The 23,760-nt window shown below is 27.6% G+C and overlaps 1 protein-coding gene across 1 annotated transcript in view; it reads right to left on the bottom strand.

The window, feature by feature from the left end:
* CCAP-R (Crustacean cardioactive peptide receptor) overlaps positions 1 to 23,760 on the bottom strand; it is a 79,014-nt gene that overhangs the window by 19,043 nt on the left and 36,211 nt on the right. Inside the window, exon 2 of the mRNA XM_018503223.1 lies at positions 1,616 to 1,751. Coding sequence (XP_018358725.1) covers positions 1,616 to 1,751 — 136 coding nt within the window. The remainder of the gene's footprint in view (positions 1 to 1,615; positions 1,752 to 23,760) is intronic.

Genomic DNA, 23,760 nt, shown 5'->3' with positions numbered 1-23,760 from the left:
AAAATCAGTATAAATTCTTAAATAAGAGAGTTACATCAAATAATTAAAAAAAATATATCTTTAAACATATTTATTTTTTGAGATATTATTTTATAGAAACAAACATTTTAGACACACACACACACACACACATATATTAATTTTTTATATATTTTAAAATAAAGGCCAATTTATTACTAGTTAATTATCCCCTTTCTTTTTATAATTTAACTATTTTTATTTACGTAATAATATTTTAAGTATTTTTAATAACTTTCGATTTTTTTGATGTACATAAAGTTTACTTTAAATATTTTCAAATATCACTCAATAAACGCCTTCTCTACTTTAAATTGTACTCTTTTTCTCATATTTTCTGTGACATGTTATTTTATGCTGTGCCATATAGAAAGATTTTTTTCTCTTTCATCTCTCTTATACACATTAACTTAAATACATTGCTTTTAGTATCGTAAGTTATTACACGAATAATGCAAGAAAAATAGCATTACCTGTCACTAAGATATTTTGTAGAAACGTGACAGGAATAATATACTGTATGTGACAGATGGACTGTGTGTGACAGACGGACTGTGTGTTTGTGCGTATGTGCGTGTGTATGTTTTCAAATATATGATGTATACTTATTAAAAAAAAAGATGCTTTAAATTTAAAAAATTAAATTTTATTGCACATGCTGAAAGTAAAAGGCAAAATTTAAACCGCAGTTCACACACACACAGAAAAACCGTAAAAAAACAATCCATTTCTTTTATTTTATCGTTAGATGCTCCTGGCGCAAGTTTGAATATAGACATGCACGTATAGTTGGTTCGATATCTTTTATTGAAGGAACATTTATGAACAATAAACTTCTTTATTGGAAATCCAAGTTGGTTTATTATACTAATTTCTCGCAGAAATATATCAGTTCTTGCATAGGATTACTTTTGTTATTTATGATAAGAATATAAGTTATGTTTTTAAATCGCTTACAAGTTAATACAAATATTAGGGAAAAACTGATATTTAGTCAGTCGCAATTATAGCAATATTACAAAGAAGATATATTTTTATTGATACAATATCGTTATATATATATATATATAAGTAAAAATATAAATAAATTAATATACTTATATTCATTTACGTTCAATACATGTAGATGCAATGTAGTCAGCATTGGGATACGAAAATCTTTACATACGCGTGATATCATTCGCGTTTTCGATATTCTGTTGCATAAAGATACGTTAGCGAGAAGAGGGAAAGGAATATTTATCTGCAAATGTATACATAAAAGAGGATGCGCTATCATATTCTCCAGAGCCTGAATTAAATATCAAAAGCGAAGGTTTTGGGAGCAAACGTAACAGTAATCTCTGTCCACAATTCTCGTTCGGGTAAATATTGACAATGCGGAAATAAAACAAAGTTACGATCGTGGAGTTCTTATTGTTGTAGACCGTTTTATTATCTTCTATAGCTCTATTGATTGTACAGGTATTATTTTTACAAATCGTTGATACACGTAATAGAATTCATTGTTTAGTTTGAAGCTGATGTTTCAATATGATGCTTTCATACAACATGAAAACTTTCTTAATTAATTACATTTAAAAATAAAGACACTTACCGGCAAAAGCCAGTTGCATGATGAAGAAATTCATTCGAGATTTTCTACGTTTTCCCAGCAGAAGTCCGGCGAGAACTGCAGTGTTACCGGCGACTATCACTGCAAATAGTAGCCATAGTACCGCAAATTGCTCCGTCTATAAGAAGAAAAGCGTTTCTTTCACCTCTGTGAAATTAGCGATTTTATTTCTAATTTAGTTAATAGAATTGTGATTCTTTCTTGAAAAATTTTAGAGTATCTAATATGTATTTTGCAATTGTATTTGTTTTTATATTACTGAGCTTATTGCTAAATCGAATATAAAACTTAAAATTATACAAAAATTTAGACTTAAAATCATGGACTTTGTAAAAACGCAATTTTTTTTTACAAAATCATTGTTTTACAGCAAATATATCTTACAATTAAATTGTAATAAATTGTAGTAAAAGAAGTTTTTTTATTGATGTTTTGAGAAAAAGAGGAGTACTGCACGACCATTTCATTTTTACCAAAATTCCATTATTTTATGGTTCTTTACTTTTCAGGCACACGTTGCATTTCCTACTTTTTTCTTTTTTATTCGCTGCACTTATATATCTATGAATAGAACCAATACAATTTGAAGAGAGTGTAAAGATATTTTCGATGAAAAAGAGCGATTGTATAATACTCTCTCTCTCTCTCTCTCTCTCTCTCTCGGATTAAATACTTAAAATTAAAATTAAAATAAGTGCTTAAAAATTAAAATAAGTGCTGAATTTATGTTGTTGATTGTTTATTTTTTTTTGTTTTTTCTATTGATGATTATTATGTAGGATATAGGTTGTAAACTTGCTATGTGATGTGATGTAATGTAGCTATAAGCTAATAAGAATCAATCTCTCTCTCTCTCTCTCTCTCTCGCTCTCTTTCAAAAGAATTAATAAAGAAGCGTTTTTTAAATTTATAGTTACTATTTAATTATTAGAATATATTTGCTGGCTGGAATATAAAACAAGGCTCTTTTATAAAAAAAAATTTCAATTTCACAAAATTGCCCGGATTTTGGATAATTTTAAACTTCACATTTAAGTTCAATAATATAAAGATAAACCGATTTTAAACGTTCCCTTCATAGGCAAATTTTGACTATTTTATTATCCTTTATTAGATGCATACGCAAGCATTATAATTGTATTTTGACGTGACGGAATGTTATTTATTGATTTACACGATCCGAGTAAACAGTTGATTTGATGGTTAATTTACTAGATAATGTGATCTCGTATATCGTTTCATATATTGCACTCTGTGTAATGAGAGAAACATGTGAGTGTTAATTTCAACATCGTTTGCATGGTGCACGCCACGCTTAATACAAATAGCAAACTGATTTGCTTGATCATAAATGCGACTAATATGATACACAACGTGATTTTACGAGAATGGACAACCAGCATATATCCCTATATAAGCCTTTAATGCGATTTAATATCTTCATACTTTGTTTTCATAGCAATGATAATAATCAATTGCAATAAGTTTCAAATATTCGTTGGATTTGGACACTCAAGTTATGTTTCGATCAAAATGTTGATCAATCTTTACTTTTCCAAATCTATCGATTAAAATTATTTTAGAGTCATAATATTTCCCAAGTTTTTATTGATTTTATAAAATTCTATTACAAATATTTTAATTAAAAATGTAAAAAGAGGAATATACTGCTCTTTTATAATAAATACACAATTTTTAACAAATTAACAATGTAATTAAAAAACTCATTAAGTTAATACTGAAAGCAACATGTTCAATAGAGAAAATTTATGATTATAGACGATTACTGTATTTGGATATATATAAATACAAATTAATAAGTCAATTAATTAAATTGAACAATTATGCGTCAACGCATTTCATTGATGTCATTCAAATATTTCGACTATGTTACAATGTGGGTTGGGAATGCAACTTGAATTTAATTATTTTAGATTTGAAAACAAATAAAGATGATTACAGTAATAAAAGTAATTGCTAATAAAGAAATTTTACAAAAATTTAAAGACAAATATGTAAAAAGCAAGGAGCCTGTAGGCACAAAATTAGTGCTTTTTTCTTTAAGAACTGTCTTTAATCGATAAATCATTTATAAAGTCATAATTACATTCGATTGTCATTCGAACGTCGCATGATAGTCGCACACAACCAAAGCCAGTCTTCTGGATATACATATTCTGGACAAAATTTATTAAGTTATTTTCAAGAAAAATATATTGTATAATAAATTCACTTTCTGCAAAATATTGATGTATTATACATCAAAATAACACTCCGTTTTAATATCTTTTTTAGTTCGCTTAAAAAATGAATATTCTATTAAATTAATATTCTAATATTCATCTATTATTAATAAAATATTTATAATATTACAACATCCCAACAACTATTTATTATTAATAGAATATTCATAATATTACAATATACAATAAATATTAATATTTCATAAAAAAATTTTTAATATTTTATACTCTATTAATGTTTTGTTAAATAATAGAATAATTCTTTAATAATATTTTGATATTCTTTTGTCATAAAAATATATTAAAAATATATACGTTAAAAATATAAATAATAAAAATAAAATGTGGCTTAATTATATATAGCACGAGTTTCTTTCAAAATAATATCAAAATTAATAAATTTCATTAATTGAGAGTAATTGAATTAACAAGAACAAAGAACTCTTAATATATTACTATCAAATAATATTTTAAAGAATAGAAAGGGCATATAAGAGTCAATTACAAAATTCTTAATATACGAAATAAGGAATTTTATTATATGATAATCAGTAAAATAAAAACGTAGACAATATAGTTAGTCATATTACACCACTATATTACATTACATTGCATTACATGTTTTGGCTTTAAAATTAAGCCATTTTTATGTACATTATTAATATTGCATTATTAATATTGTCTGTTTTCTTTTACATCAATATTATTGCGTCCCCATGTGAACATCTAAGGGCTCAATCTTGAAGTCGAAACATGTATTACAATATATTGTAATTTAATGGCTGATGTAATATGATTAACTATATTGTCTACGCTTAAATTTACTGATTTTCTACCTATATCAGTCTGATTCCATTCATTGCTGGATATCGGCTTCTTTCAACCTTTTTGCAATCTTTTCCGTTCTATATGGTCTTTGGAAGGAAGGAGTTTGGCATTAAAACGCCATATTTGCTATGCGTGTTGGCGAGTGTACATATATACATATCCATTACTATATGGGATCTACAGTTTTTAACGTTAAATAATGGTGGCAAAGATACTCTCGGAGATTTGCCATTGCCTTCCGAAAAAGGGCAATCAAATAAAATTTGAATTCTTGAGGGATTTTTAAACCCTGGATTTTTAACACAAAAAGCAATCACGCTACGCTCTGCGCCACGCGATATATAGCCACTACTTATTATAATATAATTCTTATTTATTTCGTATGTTAGGAATTTTGTAATTGACTTTTGCATATCTTTTCTATTTTTTTAAAAAAAGTAATTGAATTTTAATTGATAATCAAGTCTAGCTGATATCGTAAATTATTTTATGAATAAAATTTGTTAGTGCGGAAAAAATTTGTTTTCGGTCTTTAGTCTATCATGATTTGTGTCTTTTGATTGAAGAGAATTTGTCAGCATTGATATTTTTTTCCCAATGGATGTGTGAATTACTTTGATATCTACTCATCGGATGTGAAAATATCGCTGAATCGACGAAAATTGTGGATCACAAAACTCGTATCCTATTCGTCTCTTGTCTGTTTTTTCTCCACATTCAGCACTAAATCTATATTTCAATTCCGCAAATTACGAACTATGAAAGAGAATTATACGACAATCGATTTAGGTTAAAGTCATCCGATTTTACCAGGAATCGCGTATTGAATATAATACCGGAGCGTCCACAGACTTATTTGCGTAGATTGTTATCCATTTGCAGTGACTAATTCTTAATCCAACAGTCTTTACAAATTCGATCTAATATGACATGCATGAAATAGCACATTTAAAAAATGCTTAGAAAAATACAACTGTGTTAATAGCAGACAGAAAGACAAAAATCTTAGAATAAATTATTGCTAAATTTGTTAATCAATTATTTCTGTGAAGATTTTTCTGTGAAGAGGTATTCAGATTTTTATATTATATCTATACATTTAGTATATAATATTTATAATTTTACATAATTAAAATTAATCAGTAAAGTGATGTTTTAATTGGATTTTAATCTTTGCTTTAAATTAAGCTTATGGTGCTCGTTTTCTTACTGCACGGATTGCTTGCGTTCTGGTAAGTTATGAGAAATTCTGCGTTCTGTGGCGCAATTTTATCAATTTACACTATTAAATCTATAGTGATAAATTTAATCTAATGTTCTCCTCCTAAATATATCGTTATTTTATACTAAAACAATGGTTATACATATATGACACTATGCAGTATCAATTTGACACTATATAATATCAAATTGACACTCTATAGTCAAATTTAATTACGTTTTAGTATAAAATGACGAAATAATTGAATAGGAGCAGTGACGACTCATTAGGTGAAATTTTATAGATTTAACAGTGTACTGAAACGCAAACAATCCAGCAGGAAAACAAGCATTGTGCGTCGTAGGCTTTATTTATAGATAAATATTACTCTTTTATTTTTTTACTGAACTTAACAGTGATTTTATTAGTCGACAAGGAAAAAAATAGACGAACGAAAAATCTATATAATTTTGCAATAAAACTGATGTAATAGAAGAGAATGTTCACAAACAAATTAAAAATAATTTTTTTTATATGATAGGAAACATTGTTCGTATTTTATTGAAAATGTCCGTTGCAAATAATGGCTTTTGAAATGATATTTCAAAACAGTTTTGCGTTCTACATATTACTGTTGAATTTATTAAAATGTTTGACATTGAAATGTTATTGTATGATTGGAACAATGTAACTATTCCTGCGAGTAATATAAATATTAAATTTTAAATAGAGGTATACGTATGTATCTGTTTTATTGAATAGAGAATACATTCTTCAATGTACGTATACTACAATTATTTGTCTTAAATAACTAAATTGAACAAAGGAGGAGAAATCTAAATATTACATAGTACTTGGAAAGAATAGAATAAAAAATTTACTGAAATATTAAAAAAAAATTAGCTAGATTTGGAAATAATTTTGTTAAGCCATTAAAATAAATATGTAGGAAATTCAAACATCATGAGTAACGTTGCAAAACATTTTAACATTTTTAGTAGCCAGCTTAAGTCACATAATTATTTTAATGGTACAATAAAATTATTTTCAGATTTATATATTTAGCTAAATTTTTATTTTAATAAAATCATATAGTGCAGTAATTAATTTTATTTCACCAGAGCTTTTGTTTTCGAAATGTTTATGGAAAGGATTTTTAGGTGCTAAAATGTCTATTGATTTTATGTACTTCATGTGTATTATATATGTTATTGTTTATAAACTATCGATACACTTCACGACGTCACGTTAGTTCAGTTCGATTCACAAGTATTAGTAGTCGGGAGGAAGTGATACAATGTCTGGAATATCATGTACGTATACACGAGGACAGAGTCTACCTATCTGAAATTGCACGCGTATCAGAGAAGGCATAAGAAGGAATGAGAAGGCATGAGTAAGCATTCCTGTCCTCATGTGTACATCGTGGATCGCGATTCTCTATTCGCATCTGCACCACTTTCCGAATGCGAGATGCAATTACTCATGTCACTCGCAAGCTCAATATCGATCGTCTGATAAAGTTGATTCCCGAGTTTGTCGGGCGCAAAGTTTGATTCGTATGCAAAGTTTCGTATCGCAACCGCGATCCACGGTTACACTTCTGTCATTATCTGTGATACTACCGCATTACTGAAAAAATAAAATGTGCAAGAGAATAATTCTCGAGAATAATTTAAGAGAATAATTTCCCAAGTGAGATATAAGCTCTATATTATTAAACATATAAATCTGATAATTATATAGTTGAATTAGAGAATCATAAGAAGGTCACATTAAAAATTAAATTATTGCTTTAAAATAAATAATCATGTATAACTTTAAATAATTCTATTACTTTTACATTCATTTATTTTATAATATGGAACTTAAATTACCTTTAAAATTTAAAAATTCCTTTTCCGAAATCCTTTTTGTATAATTACGTACAGCTTTACAAATAATTAACACTGTTGTATTAAAATGTGTACTTATATTCATATTAGACATAAAGTATACTATTCTAATTATAAGATTAAGAAAGAAGAATTTATTTAATTTAGGTATCCACGCATTATCAAAATTTATTATAAAAGAATTTTTTTTATAAAAGGTACACGAAAGTATTCTCAGCAATTTGCGTCTTATATTCCACCCGATTTATCGTCGCGGGTCATGCGTGAGGCTACTTTAGTCACGCATATGCATATCGTGTGTGGCAAAGATTCTGCCACACCGATCGCCGGGCGATTGTTTATTACAGTACGACCGGGGGGCGTAAATGGGATCGCGTGATCTGCAAGAAGGCGCTTGTCGGAAGCGTCGAGACGCCCGTTTTGAATAAGAAATTCGGTGATTGATAGAAATTAACAGCACACGCACGGGACGGACGAACATGCTATTGACAACTTCACAATTTCATTATAGACGTCAAAATTAATGCGATAATTTTTCCAATAACTATATATTTAAAAAATAAAATTGGGTTTCTCTAACTCGAAAGACAAACTAGATACGTTTGAATATCGAATTTGTCCTACGAAATAAATGTTGCTTACTGATGAATTGAATATTATATAATATTGAGTAATACCGTAATATGGTAACTCTACGTTATAGTACAATGTACGAGGAGAAATCAAAGAGTAAATTTATTTATTATATATATATATACGTACAACGCACGTTAGCAAAATATACACAACATAATTTTTCACTATAATCGCCCAGCTTTGCAAAGTATAACGAGCCACTTCTGATGCTATCTGCAAAGGTTTTTGGCTGACCTCAAAGCCACATATGTACCGCTTACATAAATAAATCCACTTTACTTTCTGATTTTAGTATATCTGGAAATGTACCTGCATTTTTATTATTAAATTTAAATAGAGTCTCTACTTTAAATTATACTTTCGTAAAAGTTCACAAAAATTATATTTTAACGATCAAGGCTTTCAATCACTCAGCTTGGCACTAATTGTGGGCTATATTAATTATATGCATCTTTTTTGTTAAACATGTATTTTCGTAAATTATGTAAAAACATTGGCGAATAATTTCGTCAAGAGGATTACGAATAGTGGAGAATGTAAGATATTAAATACTATCTCTTTCTTATGTTTTAATCTGAAGACTATTTAACTTGGCATTTAATCGCTGCCCATTACTTTATGAGTCTATTTGAATATACACTTTGACAGACCACCATGAAAATATGAATATTATATTTTCTCGAGAGCAATTTGAATATTAAACAAAGATATAAACTATGCAGAATGTTTGGTATTGCGTTAAATTTTAATGATAATTTTATAAATTCCGCGTATTGATTATACAATATAATTTTAATTTATATAAACATGCTACAAATTAACATGATTTTAAATTAATTTTTGTATTGATTTATATGATTTTATTATTTATCTACTTTCCTGAAATCTATTTTCAGAAAAAGCTCTTATTTTCTATAATTATTAATTAAAAAATTATTAACGCTTTAAAATGGTCATCGAGGAAAAAGTCAATATTAATTTAATTGAAGACTCTGCTATTAAAATATAATGCAATAAAATAGGGGCATGAGAACATAAAGTATCTTCTGTTTTAATCTTTATGTATCAAGAATATGCTATTCCAGGAGAAATAATTAATTTTATCCTTAATAATATTTATACCTAATCAGATTCACGTAATAGTGTGACTCAAAGCTTTCTATCGTTTCCTCCACAAAATTCCATCTAACGCAAGACGTTAAAAGACGAGTCCCGATTCGAGTACATCTTGTGTCAGTTATGAGATAGTTCCTGATATACAAATCAATCAACATATAATAGGTGTGGTGACACCATCTAAGTGGATCCATACGATTCATCATCAATGGATGACGGGAATAAATGACGAGATGACAGGCTTTCATCCGTACGATTTCTACCATTGCCTCGTACTTTATAAAGCACTTAGCCATATTACAGCGTAATTTCGTCGATCGTAAAAAAATTGCCTTGATTTACGATCTCGTTTCGCCGAGGATACGTGTCGGGCGCTTTTCGCAGTACGGTATCGGTAAAGGAAAGCTAATGGCGAGCGGCAATGTTAACCCATTTAATCCACCATAAACGAACCGTTTTTACTTCCTGTAAAAATCTGTTGCGCGTAATTGAGCGTTGGCATAACCCGTCCTCGAGTAACAAACCGCTGTTAAATGGTCTAACCCGGGATTTACGAAGCAGTGGACGAAGTTGATAAGTATAATCCGTGCACAAGATTAATGTTGGATTGACACGATAAATTATGAATTGTATTCTCTTATTCCGCTATTTGCTAATCTCATGTGAAATAGGAAAATTTCAATTACCAGATAATATAATTGTCAGATATGAGACAATTATAAAGTAACTTACCCAGTAAGGTAACTCTACCTAAGCGTTGCGATTTTTATTGAATCTAACATTGAAAACTGGTGATCAGATTCAAAATAGGAAACATTTTTGAATATTAATGGGAAATATGAGTAATTTTCAATATTTACATGGATATAGCAGTTTAACTATTAATGTAATTACTTACAAACAGGCAACAGCAAAAGTATTTACCTTATTTAATGCCAAATGCACGTCGAATATATTCGAAACAATTACAACTTTATAATAAAATAGAAAAATAAGAATCATTGTTAAACTTGTAGAATTAATCGTAAAGCTTTGAATGCGATTATTTAAACGTAAATTGTCACGTCTGTCTAAGCAAAAATCTATGTAGCCGCGTAAAACATCAAATGAGTTTTAACATTTGAGACATTTGCTACTCTATAAAGCTAGCAGGACCAAATCAGCAGAATCAAACTGGACTTATCGGAATTTTTAGTACTTATTTTGTACTAAATTGTACTATTAATGATAATTTTGTACCGTGTGCCATTTCGAAAAAAATCGTGGCGGTGCTAACTTAATATTAAGCTGGCAAAACCAATTCGAAACAAAAGAAAAGAAGAAAAATAATATCAGAAATTAATACAATTGAATTTGTACTATTTTGTACTGCCAAAAACAATTCTATATTATTTATCATTTCCAAGAAAACAGTGGTACTGTTAATTTAAGATTTAAGTTGGCAGGACCATAAAAAAAACAACACAAGGGCAAAAATTAACACAACTGAATTTGTACTAATTTGTACCATTGAAAATAAGTTAATATTTTACATGTTTTTTCCTTAAATGACTTTATTAGTATGTATAAGACTTACAATCTACGAGGTATTCCACGTCAAACCGGGCACCTTTGAAACATCGTCATTTTATTTTTTTTTAATTTCCTAACATATTCTATAGATAAAAATATGAGACACGTGTTTTGCGAAAAAAATGTAATATTTTTTTTTGTGTATTGACGCATGTAAATTGCAGAAATTCCATAAAAAACGTCGCTCATGCGATTCATTTTACATTCAAATTATTATATCATCGAAACCATTAGTCGTACAAAAAAAATGCAACAGATCGATTTTAAAAATCGTAAATGACGTAAATTCAATGGATGGGATATGTTCAATTTATCATTTTCATATAAATAAATCATTTTCCATTTGTTTACAATTTTTATAATTGATTCACCAATTAAAAAATTTTGTAAAAATATATTCCCATTTCAATTATGAAGCGATCCTAAAAATTTCAAAATGGAACTCTAATTTTTTAACTATACAGTCCATTCCATTTTGAAATTTTCAGGATTGCTTCATAATTGAAATGGGAATATGATGATATTTTTACAAAATTTTTTAATTGGTGAATCGATGATTAAAAATATTGATAAAAATTGTAAACAAATGGAAAATGATTTGTTTATATGAAAATGATAAATTAAAAATAACCCATCCATAGAACAATTTACGATCTTTAAAATCAATCTCTTGCATTTTTGTATGACTAATAGTTTCGAGATATAATGATTTAGTTCACATGAACAATGTTTTTTATGTATTTTTGCAACTTACATATAAGTTAATACACAAAAAAATGTCGCATTTTTTTCGCGGAACACGTATCTCATATTTTTATCTATAGAATACGTTAGCAAATTAAAAAAAAAATAAAATAACGATATTTCAAAGGTGCCCGGTTTGACGTGGAATACCTCATAGATTGTAAGTCTCATATATACTAATAAAGTCATTTAAGGAAAAAACATGTAAAATATTAACTTATTTTCAATGGTACAAATTAGTACAAATTCAGTTGTGTTAATTTTTGCCCTTGTGTTGTTTCTTTTATGGTCCTGCCAGCTTAAATCTTAAATTAACAGCACCACTGTTTTCTTGGAAATGATACATAATATAGAATTGTTTTTGGCAGTACAAAATAGTACAAATTCAATTGTATTAATTTCTGATATTATTTTTCTTCTTTTCTTTTGTTTTGAATTGGTTTTGCCAGCTTAATATTAAGCTAGCACCGCCACGATTTTTTTCGAAATGGCACACGGTACAAAATTATCATTAATAGTACAATTTAGTACAAATTGAGTACTAAAAATTCCGATAGATTCAATTTGATTTTGCTGATTTAGTCCTACTAGTTTTATAGAGCTACTTTATAAACGGCATTGAGGGGCTGCGTAATAACGAGCGAAAATTGTTTTTAAAGAGAGTTTATAATGTATACAGAGTTAGGGTTTTATGAGTCGTCGTAAGAAACGACGTCGTTCGCACGTGCGATTCTTTTTCTTCCTCGTGCTATTCATTAATTCAATGCTCGTAATTCTTTAGTAGCGCTGTAATCAGGACACATAGACCATTTTCCTGTTAAAAGTATATGTTTATATTCTTTTCCAAGAAAAAAGAAAAAAAAACCTAATACAAGATTAAGTTCGAAAAAATTTTTACGCAAAACTTAAAAATTATTTGAATTTACGAATAAAATAATTAAATCTAATCTAAAATAAATTTAATTTACAATATATACAATATATTAAACTTTAATTTACAATATACATATATACAACTCAAATTCAAACATAACAATTTCTTATTGTACTTATTACTTTAAGAAGTAAAACAACTTTTTCTTGAAGCACAAAATGATGATTTAAATTCTTTTAAATATCTTTAAGGTTGTGTATACACAGAAAAATTTATACTATACAAGTAATTACTGCAAGTAATAATGACTTGTTCCAAGTATTTCAAAAGTTCATATATCCGCAAATCTATTATAAAAAAAGTTCATCACAAACATCCGATTTATTCAAAATATATTCTGAATTCTAAAAAATTTAATACTTCAATCAAGAATATTAAATTAAATAAAAAATTCGATTTACTTAAGAAGAATTCTTCCTCTGCTTGAACCAAGTATCATATTTACTTGTAATAAAAAAATTACAGTTATATCTTAACGAAAAAAATAATTTTTTTTATTATTATATTTATATTTCTAGTTCAATTTATACTTTTACTGTTTCGCATATATCTATATTCTGTCTTGTTAACTACAATTAATTATTGAAAAACGCATCTCATTGTCGCGTGTCGGCAAGATTTGACCTATGATCCCTAGAGCGGTAAGCCTAATACATTTACGCTAAACTAATCGCACGCTTGTGATCGAGTCATTGCAAACGGTATACCTCCTACTGTAACTATTCTTAATTTCATGCCTCTGCTGACAGTTTCATATTATTAATATTTGAGAAGGTTACATGAAAACGAAATAATACGCTGCTTATTTATTAATACAAAATAATTAAGATAAATATTATATGAAAAAACACCATTATGGAACAATATAAAAGTCATGTTTACAATTTGGTCCCAAAATAAATATTTTTTACATGGAAAATATGAATTACTTCAAACAAGAAAAAAAATTTCTTGTTTCTAAACTATATTTCGCTTTTTCTAAATCTGTTGTGTAAAATTGAAAGAGATATACCAAATTTCTGACCAAATAAATTTTCTTACATCAATATTATTAAATATTCAAGTTTATCAAATCTGACTTTTCTTTGATAAAATTTTATAATATACTTAAAAAGAGAATAAATTCTTATTTTGAGTATATGATATTGAGTATTTCTAAAACTTAGGATGAATACATTGTAAGACTACTAGCGAGAAAATATTCTTTATTGAAAGTAACCGTTACTTAAAAGAAGAAAAATAAAATGAATAATTGCTTTTCTTGGCAATAGAATGATATTTTTCTGTGTGTACAAATCCAGAAAAATTCAAATTTTTTATATAATAATTGAATTATTAAAATTTAATAATAAAATTACTAAAGAGATTAAAGTATCACGAAAATATGCGAAGAATATAATCTTAGTTTACATGTTATCATTTACATACTTTTTTAATCGACTATTTTTACTGTGTAATAGGTATATGAAATCTCATTTCTGTTGATCTCGGGGAACGGATATAATTTTATATTTTGCTGCTAGCGTGGGATTAGCTAGTTACGGTGTCGCTGTTACACTGGGTGCAACAAGAGAAATGCCGGTATACGAGCCGTAGTGGCATCATATAATCATAACGAGCCACGGTAAATCGTCGAGCGGCAACGTGGTAATGCTGTCCTTAAGGAAGATCTCTAACCACCGCAGATGGTTACGTGAAGAGTAACGGGTCGCTCGTAATTCATAATTCGTAACAATCGAGCGAGAAGCGTTAACTTAACGATGTCGTTTTCTCGTATAGTAATAAGAACGCACGTTTAAATATACCAATTTTCTGCATAAGTAAACTCCTGATGGACGAGTGAAGAATATGTTGGCTTTATGTTTTTTAGAACTCAATACGCGCACGCAAATCGGTGATCAAAGAGCGAGAGTAATTGGAAGCAACGATACTGTATATATTAGTAGTATTATATACTGTAGTGTACTTATACTAGAGATGGGAAAGTTACTTTTAAAGTTACTTTTAAGTTACTTTTTATTTAGAAATTCAGTACAATAAATTATGATATTTTATTTCATATATCATATTTTATCATTTGCTTCAACTTTATATTATTATTTATAATTGTACTCTCTCAATTTATAAATAAAAAGTAACTTTAAAGTAACTTTAAAAGTAATTTTCCATCCCTCACGTATACCGTATTATATATAAATAAAAAAAAGTTTAAACTTGCTTTAATAATGAAATTCAATAATTCAGTATTACGACAATAACTTAACATAATTTTTTAAGAATTGCAAAAATTTAATCTTAATTGAAAAAGTTATAGTGTGTTGTATAAAAATTATAAGATGTTGCAATATTTTCTTTAGGCACATGATATACAAAAACTGAACTTTTTTCTGAACTCAACTGAATTTGCTTTATTATTGGTTTTTGATAAAAATAATCTAGAAAAAATAAAGTAAAAAAATCTTATATACTTTTTCACTTATTTATTTTTGTATACATACTTTAAAATTATTGTATACAATTTTCTTTTATTTATAACTAATATACCTCTCCTATGTGTAATTTTGTGAAACATAAATATTTAACAGACAACGATATTCATGATAGCACTCAACGTGCTAAAACGATTAATATTGCGCTTGAAAATACAACCTTTTAGCAGTGTAAAATAATGACAGTCAGAGCAAAAAGACATATAAACTACTTTCTCTCTTCCGCGATACAAATGTCTTCCGCAATTTCTGGTATGCTTTATCTCGTTTATTTTCCGGAAAACTTATTCAGAAAAACATTTATAAAACTCGTATACTACCAAATAAAACTTTAATCTGTTTATTGATTTATTTTAAGACATGTATATATTGATAATAGTAGTGTAAATTATTGCTGCAAAATATTTTTTATAACAATAAATAATAAAATTTTATCTTAATATAAATATTTTATTTTTTTTATTTTACTATTATATATTTATTTTACTTTAGTGTGTATATTTATTTTACTTTTGTTATTCAACATCGATTTTTATTTATGAAAAAGCTTATCAAAATAGTACAATGCATTTGGATGTATTCGAAAACAAATCTTAGACAAATAGATGTTTTATTTTCTTTGTTTCTTTTCCCATATGGTGAAAAAGAGTTGCGTAATATTTGTTTTTTTTTTATAAACTTCCTTATGCTTAATATTTATTATTAAAGGAATATTTATTATATATATTAAAGGAAATATATTAAACAACTTTTTATTAATTTCATAACTTTTAAAAAAAGTAATTTTATTGATTAATCAATTAATATGACATTTAAGTAAAAATATAAAAATATAGAAAATACACGTTTTATTTTGATGTATATATATATATATATATAGGTTTCATCTAATATTTTAATTGTGTAAAAATATAGAAAATACACGTTTTATTTTGATGTATATATATATATATATAGGTTTCATCTAATATTTTAATTGTGTTATATATTTTCTTTCTATTCACAATTTTCATATTGTGAATAGAAAATATTTGTGAATAGTTTCGCGCAGCATAAACTCACTGAAAGTAATTTTATTGTGTTACGTTACGGTGTTATTGTGTTGACGTTACGTACGTAGCATATATTATGATATACGTACATTATAAGGCAATCATGAAATCATGTAAATACATGCATTGTGAAGTTGAAACAGAAACTAACATCAATTTTACTCAGAACGATTGTAATGAATTTATACAATAATTATGAATTGCCTATTTTTCATATTCCAATATATTTAATTAAACTTTATTTTTTAAAATTAAAAAAACTTGATTTTTAAAAATTATTAAATTGTTTCGAGAAAATATTATAATTTTTAATTATCTACGTTATAATCAGCTCTCTGAGTTATAAAAACAAATGAATTTTTTATGCAGAGAGCTTTATAAAATCTTTCCACTATATATAAACATCCTATCTGAATTTATTTCCTCGTTTACGAAACGATAAAATGGTTCTTCTGTCATGACAGAACCTAAAACTTCAGAAAAACAACTGTCTTATGTGGAATTCGAGATAGACTACAAACAGAAAAAAAATCTTATCAGATTATAATCTTTCTTGTTTATTTTTTCATTTTTTAGTATTTAAAATTTAACAAAATTTAACATTTAACACTGTAATATTTAAACAAATCTTTGTTTTTATAATTAAAAAAAATTTTTTTAACAAAAAAATATTCTCAAAATAGACAAATGTGATTTCGTCTCCGGAAATTTTATTTGTACGCAAAAGTGCTCGTAAGCAATCGAGCTGTAGGCAATAATACACGTATATAGACAGTAGTGCATGTAGGCAGTAGTACATGTAAGCATATGTGACTTCGTTTCTGAAATTTTTATTTGTGCGCAAAGTGCATGTATAAGACAATCGAGCTGTAGGCAATAATTTTTGTGCGCAAACAAACTGTCGGCAAAAGATATGTAGACAAATGATATTGTAGACAATCGATTTGTAAGAAAAAGGAGCCATCTCTTCTTGTTATTTACAAAAAAGGAGGTATGTCCGCGCCGTAGCTTAGCGCCGAGACACTGCTAGTATCTCCAGATATTTATATCTGTTCATTTATCTATTTTACTATTTTTCTCTAGATTCAAGTAGTAGAAAAGAAGAATAACCAAGAAGATAAGGCTTTATATTGTTATCATAACTTGCGAAAATTTTACAAAACAATTGATATATTATTAAGATTATATTCATATATAAAAAACTTTAGCGTTCCAGAAATTAAATATTTTTCGCAACAAAATAAATGAGGAAAATAATTTCCAGAGAAAATTGCGATCTTCTTTTATTTTAGTACTTTTTTCTGAAGTTAGGGTATTATATCGTAGTTTGTGCCTTATGGGATGGTTTTATAGAAAACTTTTGCGGGCTGAGCACAACGCAGTCGGGGACGCTATACGGTGCGTTTCCGACAATAGGGAAAAAGTGACGTAATCGTGAGATATGCCATCGAAACATTGCTACTATGCTCATTTGTATTCTTTGCGGACGAAATCTTCGCGGTATCCTCGAGTTTATGAGATGCCAGATCCAAGCTCCGGCATTATGGATTTAATTCAATTCGCGGAATAAAAACCATGGAGCTGAAAGCCACTATCAAACTGCTCCGTATTCCGAAATTTTTGCATTTTACTCCATCCTTTCGTGCGAAAACGTTTCTTACGTAAGATCTATTTAAGTATTCTTCTCTTAACTGAAGAGTAATTCTTGGATGATACATTCAAAGCATTTTCATTATAATTACAAAAATTTCGATGGGAAGTAATTAAAAATTTCAATCTTATCATAGTAAGACTACAATAATGATATTCATAAATTTTTGTGTTTCATATAAGACTAATGTTCCTTTATTCCAATGCCAATGCAAGATTTACGAAAAGATAACCAAACACCTGTTAATCAAAATTTTATTTTATATAAATATATAATATATACATATATTGATTTCAGTATATGTATCTTGAATTTACGAGTCGTATTTTTTGAGCTAATATTTAATAAAAATACTTGACAAATACAATTTAAAAAGTATAGTATTGTAAATTTGACACAATCATAACAAGGAGTTAAACATTGCTGTTCCCAAAAACTTGTAACGGTTAATTGGATTAAGCATTATCCTCCGTTCTAATAACATAATTTTACAAAAAGATCAGGTTATTTCGCAAAGTCCAGATTTACCAGAGAAGACCAGATGAAGAATCGTTCGTAAAAGAGTCGACAACTGACTTTCATCTCAATCTCAACAGCAACGAGGTAGCGACATCCTCGTTTCATCAGGTCTTTTGAGATGACGAGCGTGGCTGTGCAGAACGAGCCGTTTCGACTCGTTCTAAGGTCGACGACACGCAGTCTCGAAATGGCAGCGTAATAACAGGCTCGAGCCTTTGCTCATGTAAATTTTTACACCCTCTCGATACCTCGTGGTGGCACATTCGCGTCTTTATTCCGCATTACATTTACCAACTATACCATAGGAGTGCGTCGCACTTTATACCGTACGCATCTTGTTTTATTTATTTATTAATCTTTTTTCTGCGGCATAATTTCATTTCGCCGTGCCAACGTTACTTCATCGGCTTATCAACTTAACGTATTTCATGCCGTGATTACTTCACTGCTGTGTGCGCAAAAATGCGCGCGTTTATACATTATCCAGCGAGCGAAACTGACGTGTTCAGTTTATAGTTACATTTTCAATTAGTTTCTGTAAATCGTTACACAATTTCACATTTCTTGAATATGTTTAACATAGATTTGAGCGATTTAAAAACTCGATTTAACTGATAATTTCATTCATAATAACTTAAAATTTCACGATCAGAAGTGAATTCTAAGTATTTATTAAAACAAAAAGATACAGATTATATATTTTTGTTTTTAACGTGACATTATTTCGATCAGCTTCATAAAAAAATCATGAAATGTATTGAATCTAGGAACGCGCGTGCGGAATAATAAAACTATACATATTCAACGAAATAAAACTTCATTTTTCGTGATTTGTGGCTTCGCACGTGTAGATTGTCATTTTTTTTAAACTTATAGACTCGATAATAAAAGTCAATTCGTGTTTAAAACTACTTAGAATATCTTATTTTTTCATATTTAAATGTATTTTTTAAATGCAAATATAGAGAATAATAATCGTTCCAGTTTTTAAAATTTAATTTGAATATATTTAGAATTTTAATCTATTTAATTAAATTTTCTTGAAACTAATGGCGTTTTGGAGTGAGTGTGAACCGAATCTAAGTCGGTTAACTTGAAAGTATCATGTTCAATCAGAAACCAAAGTGGAACGTGTGACGTCATTAATCCGAATTAGGCTGGGTTCAAATTTAATGTACTCGAAAACATTATTACTTTAAATCGATAAACATTGCAAGTAGTTTATTTTTAAGTAAAAAATACGTTGTATTCTTAATATTATTTTAATTCACTATTGCTTTATTCTTGGAATATACCCAGATAGCAAAATGTCGTTTATTTGACGTCATAATCAGTCATTCTTGACGAATCTGACATCTAATCATCGTGACAATGATTTTGATTTGTCTCAGCCACATAACATCAAGAGTATATAAATCGATGTCAAAAGCACGTCATTATTTTCGTATTATTAACGATATAAATGAATGATGAATTGTTTATTAATACATGAATGATATTATTAATTGGTCACTAATAACAACGTTATTATTATGTCATAGATTAGTCATTCATTCGACGTCAATAAGTATGACGTGAATACGTCTTAGAATGGATAAAGAAATAACGTCATTAATTGATCAAACAGATGACGTTCTTATTATTTACAACTTGAATAAGTAACATGACAACAATTTAAAATTATTACCATCAAAATGATTACAATTTGCTATCTAAATATGCTTGTCAAAGGATTATTCGTCAGTGCTTTAACAAACATATATTCTAAGAATAATAAAAATTTAAATATACAAAGATTATGTAAATACATTGAACTTCTTAATTGAAAGAGATCTAAGAATTTGCCCAAATTAAAAATCACAATAATAGTCGCGGATGTAGATTGCGATTAATGTTAAAATTAGTTCAAGTCCGTGCAATGGTTTTAATACATAATGCAATAATAGACAGCGTTCATGAATTGAGTGCACTTTTACGTTTTGGAAATTATTATTTCGCGTTATTGTGATACTGTGTACTGATAAAAAAGTTTTTCATGCATACGTAATGCGTAGCTCGTGTCTCGTGAGAGGCGCGACGTATAACCGTGAGCGGTGGTTTTGTAACGGGATGCGTGAAACACTCTTTATTTCAGAATGCTAACGTGTATACGCGAATTCTAATAAGTGCATCTTTTTTTTAAAAAGAATGTTCGGTAAGTAGGAATCTCAATTAGTCATAATTGCACAATTATCGCGTCCTAAACAATGAATTATCACAACTATTTAGGATGTTTCACATTTTTTATACTTTTCTTTTACTTTTTATAAATTCGTGTAATACTTCAAATCCATTTATAAAATATTGATAACAATGTCAAGTACGTAAAATATATTAAGACTTGATAATTAAATAAGAATAATAATAAAATAAGAATAATAAATTCCGTTTTATAAAAAAAACAATATTTGTATTATACAAAAAACATTGAAGAAAGAAGCATTAAATATTGTGAAAATTTTAATGTTTATACATAAATGAGTGAGAAAGAGAAAACTAATCAATTAATGCAAAACAGAAAATTAGTTTCAATTTAACAGCCACCGATTGATAAAAATTTTGAAGGAAAAATAAAGAAAGAGCAAAGAGATTTACAGCTTCATATTTTTGAACATAATTAACAAATTAATTAAATTTTATTTTTACTATGTCGCACTACTATAAATATTTTCTCATAAAAATGAAAAAATATTTGTAGTAGTATATGATACAGTAATAATAAAATATAATTTATTTATTAAATATTAATATAATATTGATGTAATATTGCTGATATAATAAATTTTGCAATAGGTAATTAAATTAATGTAAAATGATATTAAGTGTTACAAACGTTGTATAATATAGTATCATTTTTTATGTGTATATATATTTATGCATTAAGAAAAAGATCGTAGTATTATTTAATTTAATTGTTTAATTGTTTTATTAATTTTTTTTAATTTTAACCTTACAATTAGCCAAAAATTTTTATAATCATTTTATTGCATAAAATTTTGCAGATCTAATTATAATAAAATAATACCGATGTTTTCATAAAGAAGCTCAGGAAGAAATTTCCATCTGGTTATATGCAAAACGTTATGCAAAGGTGGAAGCCTTTAAGAAGGAAAGATTAACGAAGACCACTGGTATTATTAAATCACCCTCAATTTGTTCAACCTACGAGAAATCTTGTATATCCGAGTTTAACGGTCTGTTTACTTCATCTTGTAATAGCAGTTCCTATGGCAATGTGTAATGACGTTTGAGTTAAGTTGTACGGTGAACATGTCAAACATAAGCTTTTATCTTGTTCTTGCATTTTACATATATATATATATATATGTATATACATATAAATACATATATATATACACAGCAACTGCTTGAAAGTAATTGCTCTCAAATTTGCTTTAAGAATGTAAAATAAAGTAAATGGAAACACAAACATGTTTAAAGTAACAGGTTTCTTAAACATTTTACTAATTTATTATCAGCACGAAATTATAATATTATTATAATATCATTTCCGATAAATATAATATTATTTTAACATTCCCAGTTATACATATATATATATATATATATAAGTAAAATACACAAATGCTGAGATATAAAGAATTAGTGCACTTTCCAAAGTACATGGATATTACATATCGATATTTTATTCTTATACATATGTTAACTCAATATACGTAATTCCTAACAGCACAAAACTTGGAGCAATATTGCTGCAATATTGTTGCAACGTGTAATATTGCTATAATATTGTTGCAATTTTGTGTTGTTGGAGATACTTCTAACTTGATAAAGGAAGGGAGAGAAAAAGAAAGAGAAAGAGAGAAAGAAAGAAAGAAAAAATAAATTATGTCATATTAGAAGCACTGTGTATATGTGAGTTTATAGAACACAAAGCAATCACGGACAAAGAGATGAAAATCGAGCAAAAAGCAAAACATTCGACAATTACATCGTGTCGTGCGGGTCGTGCCATTTATTTTTCAAATGGGATTTTGAGGATTCAAGCACAAGATGTCTACGAAGTGAATCTTGTAAGACTTTAGTTGTGATTTGTGAGCTTTATCCGTCAGAGGATTTATCAAATGTAGATACATTGCGGATGGCAACTAATTCCTCAAACGATTATCTGCAGAATTCTGAAGTCACGATGTTAAACTTTCAATGAAAAGTAAAATTCAAAATTTAGATTGTCTGTATATAAAAATTTTTTAAATGCTTATTTATAACAAAAATTGTATGATATAAGAGCTTTATTACATCATGATATGATTTACTTTTACTTTAATTTACATATTTTTCCTTAAAAATAATAAATATATGTATGAATTGAAATTTAATGTTATTTATATAAATATCTTAATTAAATCTTAAATTTTTTTTGGTTTGACAAGATGTTACAGAATTGAATCTTTATTTTGCAATGAGCAAAGAAACAAAATTCTGTTTTGATTAATATAAACTTAAGCAAATATTACTGTAATTAAATGAATAAATTGCGACGTTAATCAATTGGACATAACGGTCTGTTCAATTTTCTTTATTACTGGTGCTACAACACTTAAAATACACTTTTAGCTTGAGAATCTCTATTTGCGGTCGAAGTTAGAAAAAACCTGAGAGGAATCTCATTTAAGTACTGTAGCGGACGAGACGGTCGTAAAAATTTAAGAGTCCTTCTTGCACTGCAAATTACTTCTCCCTTTCCTCGTAATAAACGAGACGGCGAGACATCTCGACCACTTGTCGGCTATCTTGCCAGCACCACATATAGGTATAACAAGAATGTTGCATCAATTTAGTATCTGTTGCTTATACTAAATAAATGTATTTAATAAATACGTTTTATTTAATTTTTCCGGAAATATTTAATACACGTAAAAAGTTATTAACTGATTCTTTAAATTATATAAGTTAATTAGTAATAATTCATGACGCTACAAATTAAATTAATAGCAAATATTTTAAAAAGATACGATACTTTTTACTGAAAGAAAGATTAAATTAAAAAATTAATAAAAATTTAAATTATCGCAATGCTTTATTTTTATATATTATATGTAAACTATATATAAAATACAAAATAATATAGAATATAAATTACAGTTCTTGTTAAAAAAACATTTTTTATTATTGACGCATTATTTCAGTGTAGGGGAGACCGGGGCCGATTGTCACAGTTTTTGATTATTGATTTTTAGAAAAAAG

The sequence above is a fragment of the Trachymyrmex cornetzi genome, unplaced genomic scaffold, assembly GCF_001594075.2.
Source record: "Trachymyrmex cornetzi isolate Tcor2-1 unplaced genomic scaffold, Tcor1.1 scaffold156, whole genome shotgun sequence".
NCBI classification, from domain to species: domain Eukaryota; kingdom Metazoa; phylum Arthropoda; class Insecta; order Hymenoptera; family Formicidae; genus Trachymyrmex; species Trachymyrmex cornetzi.
Note: the sequence above shows the minus strand (reverse complement) of the source record. Positions and strands in the feature narration are given on the sequence as shown.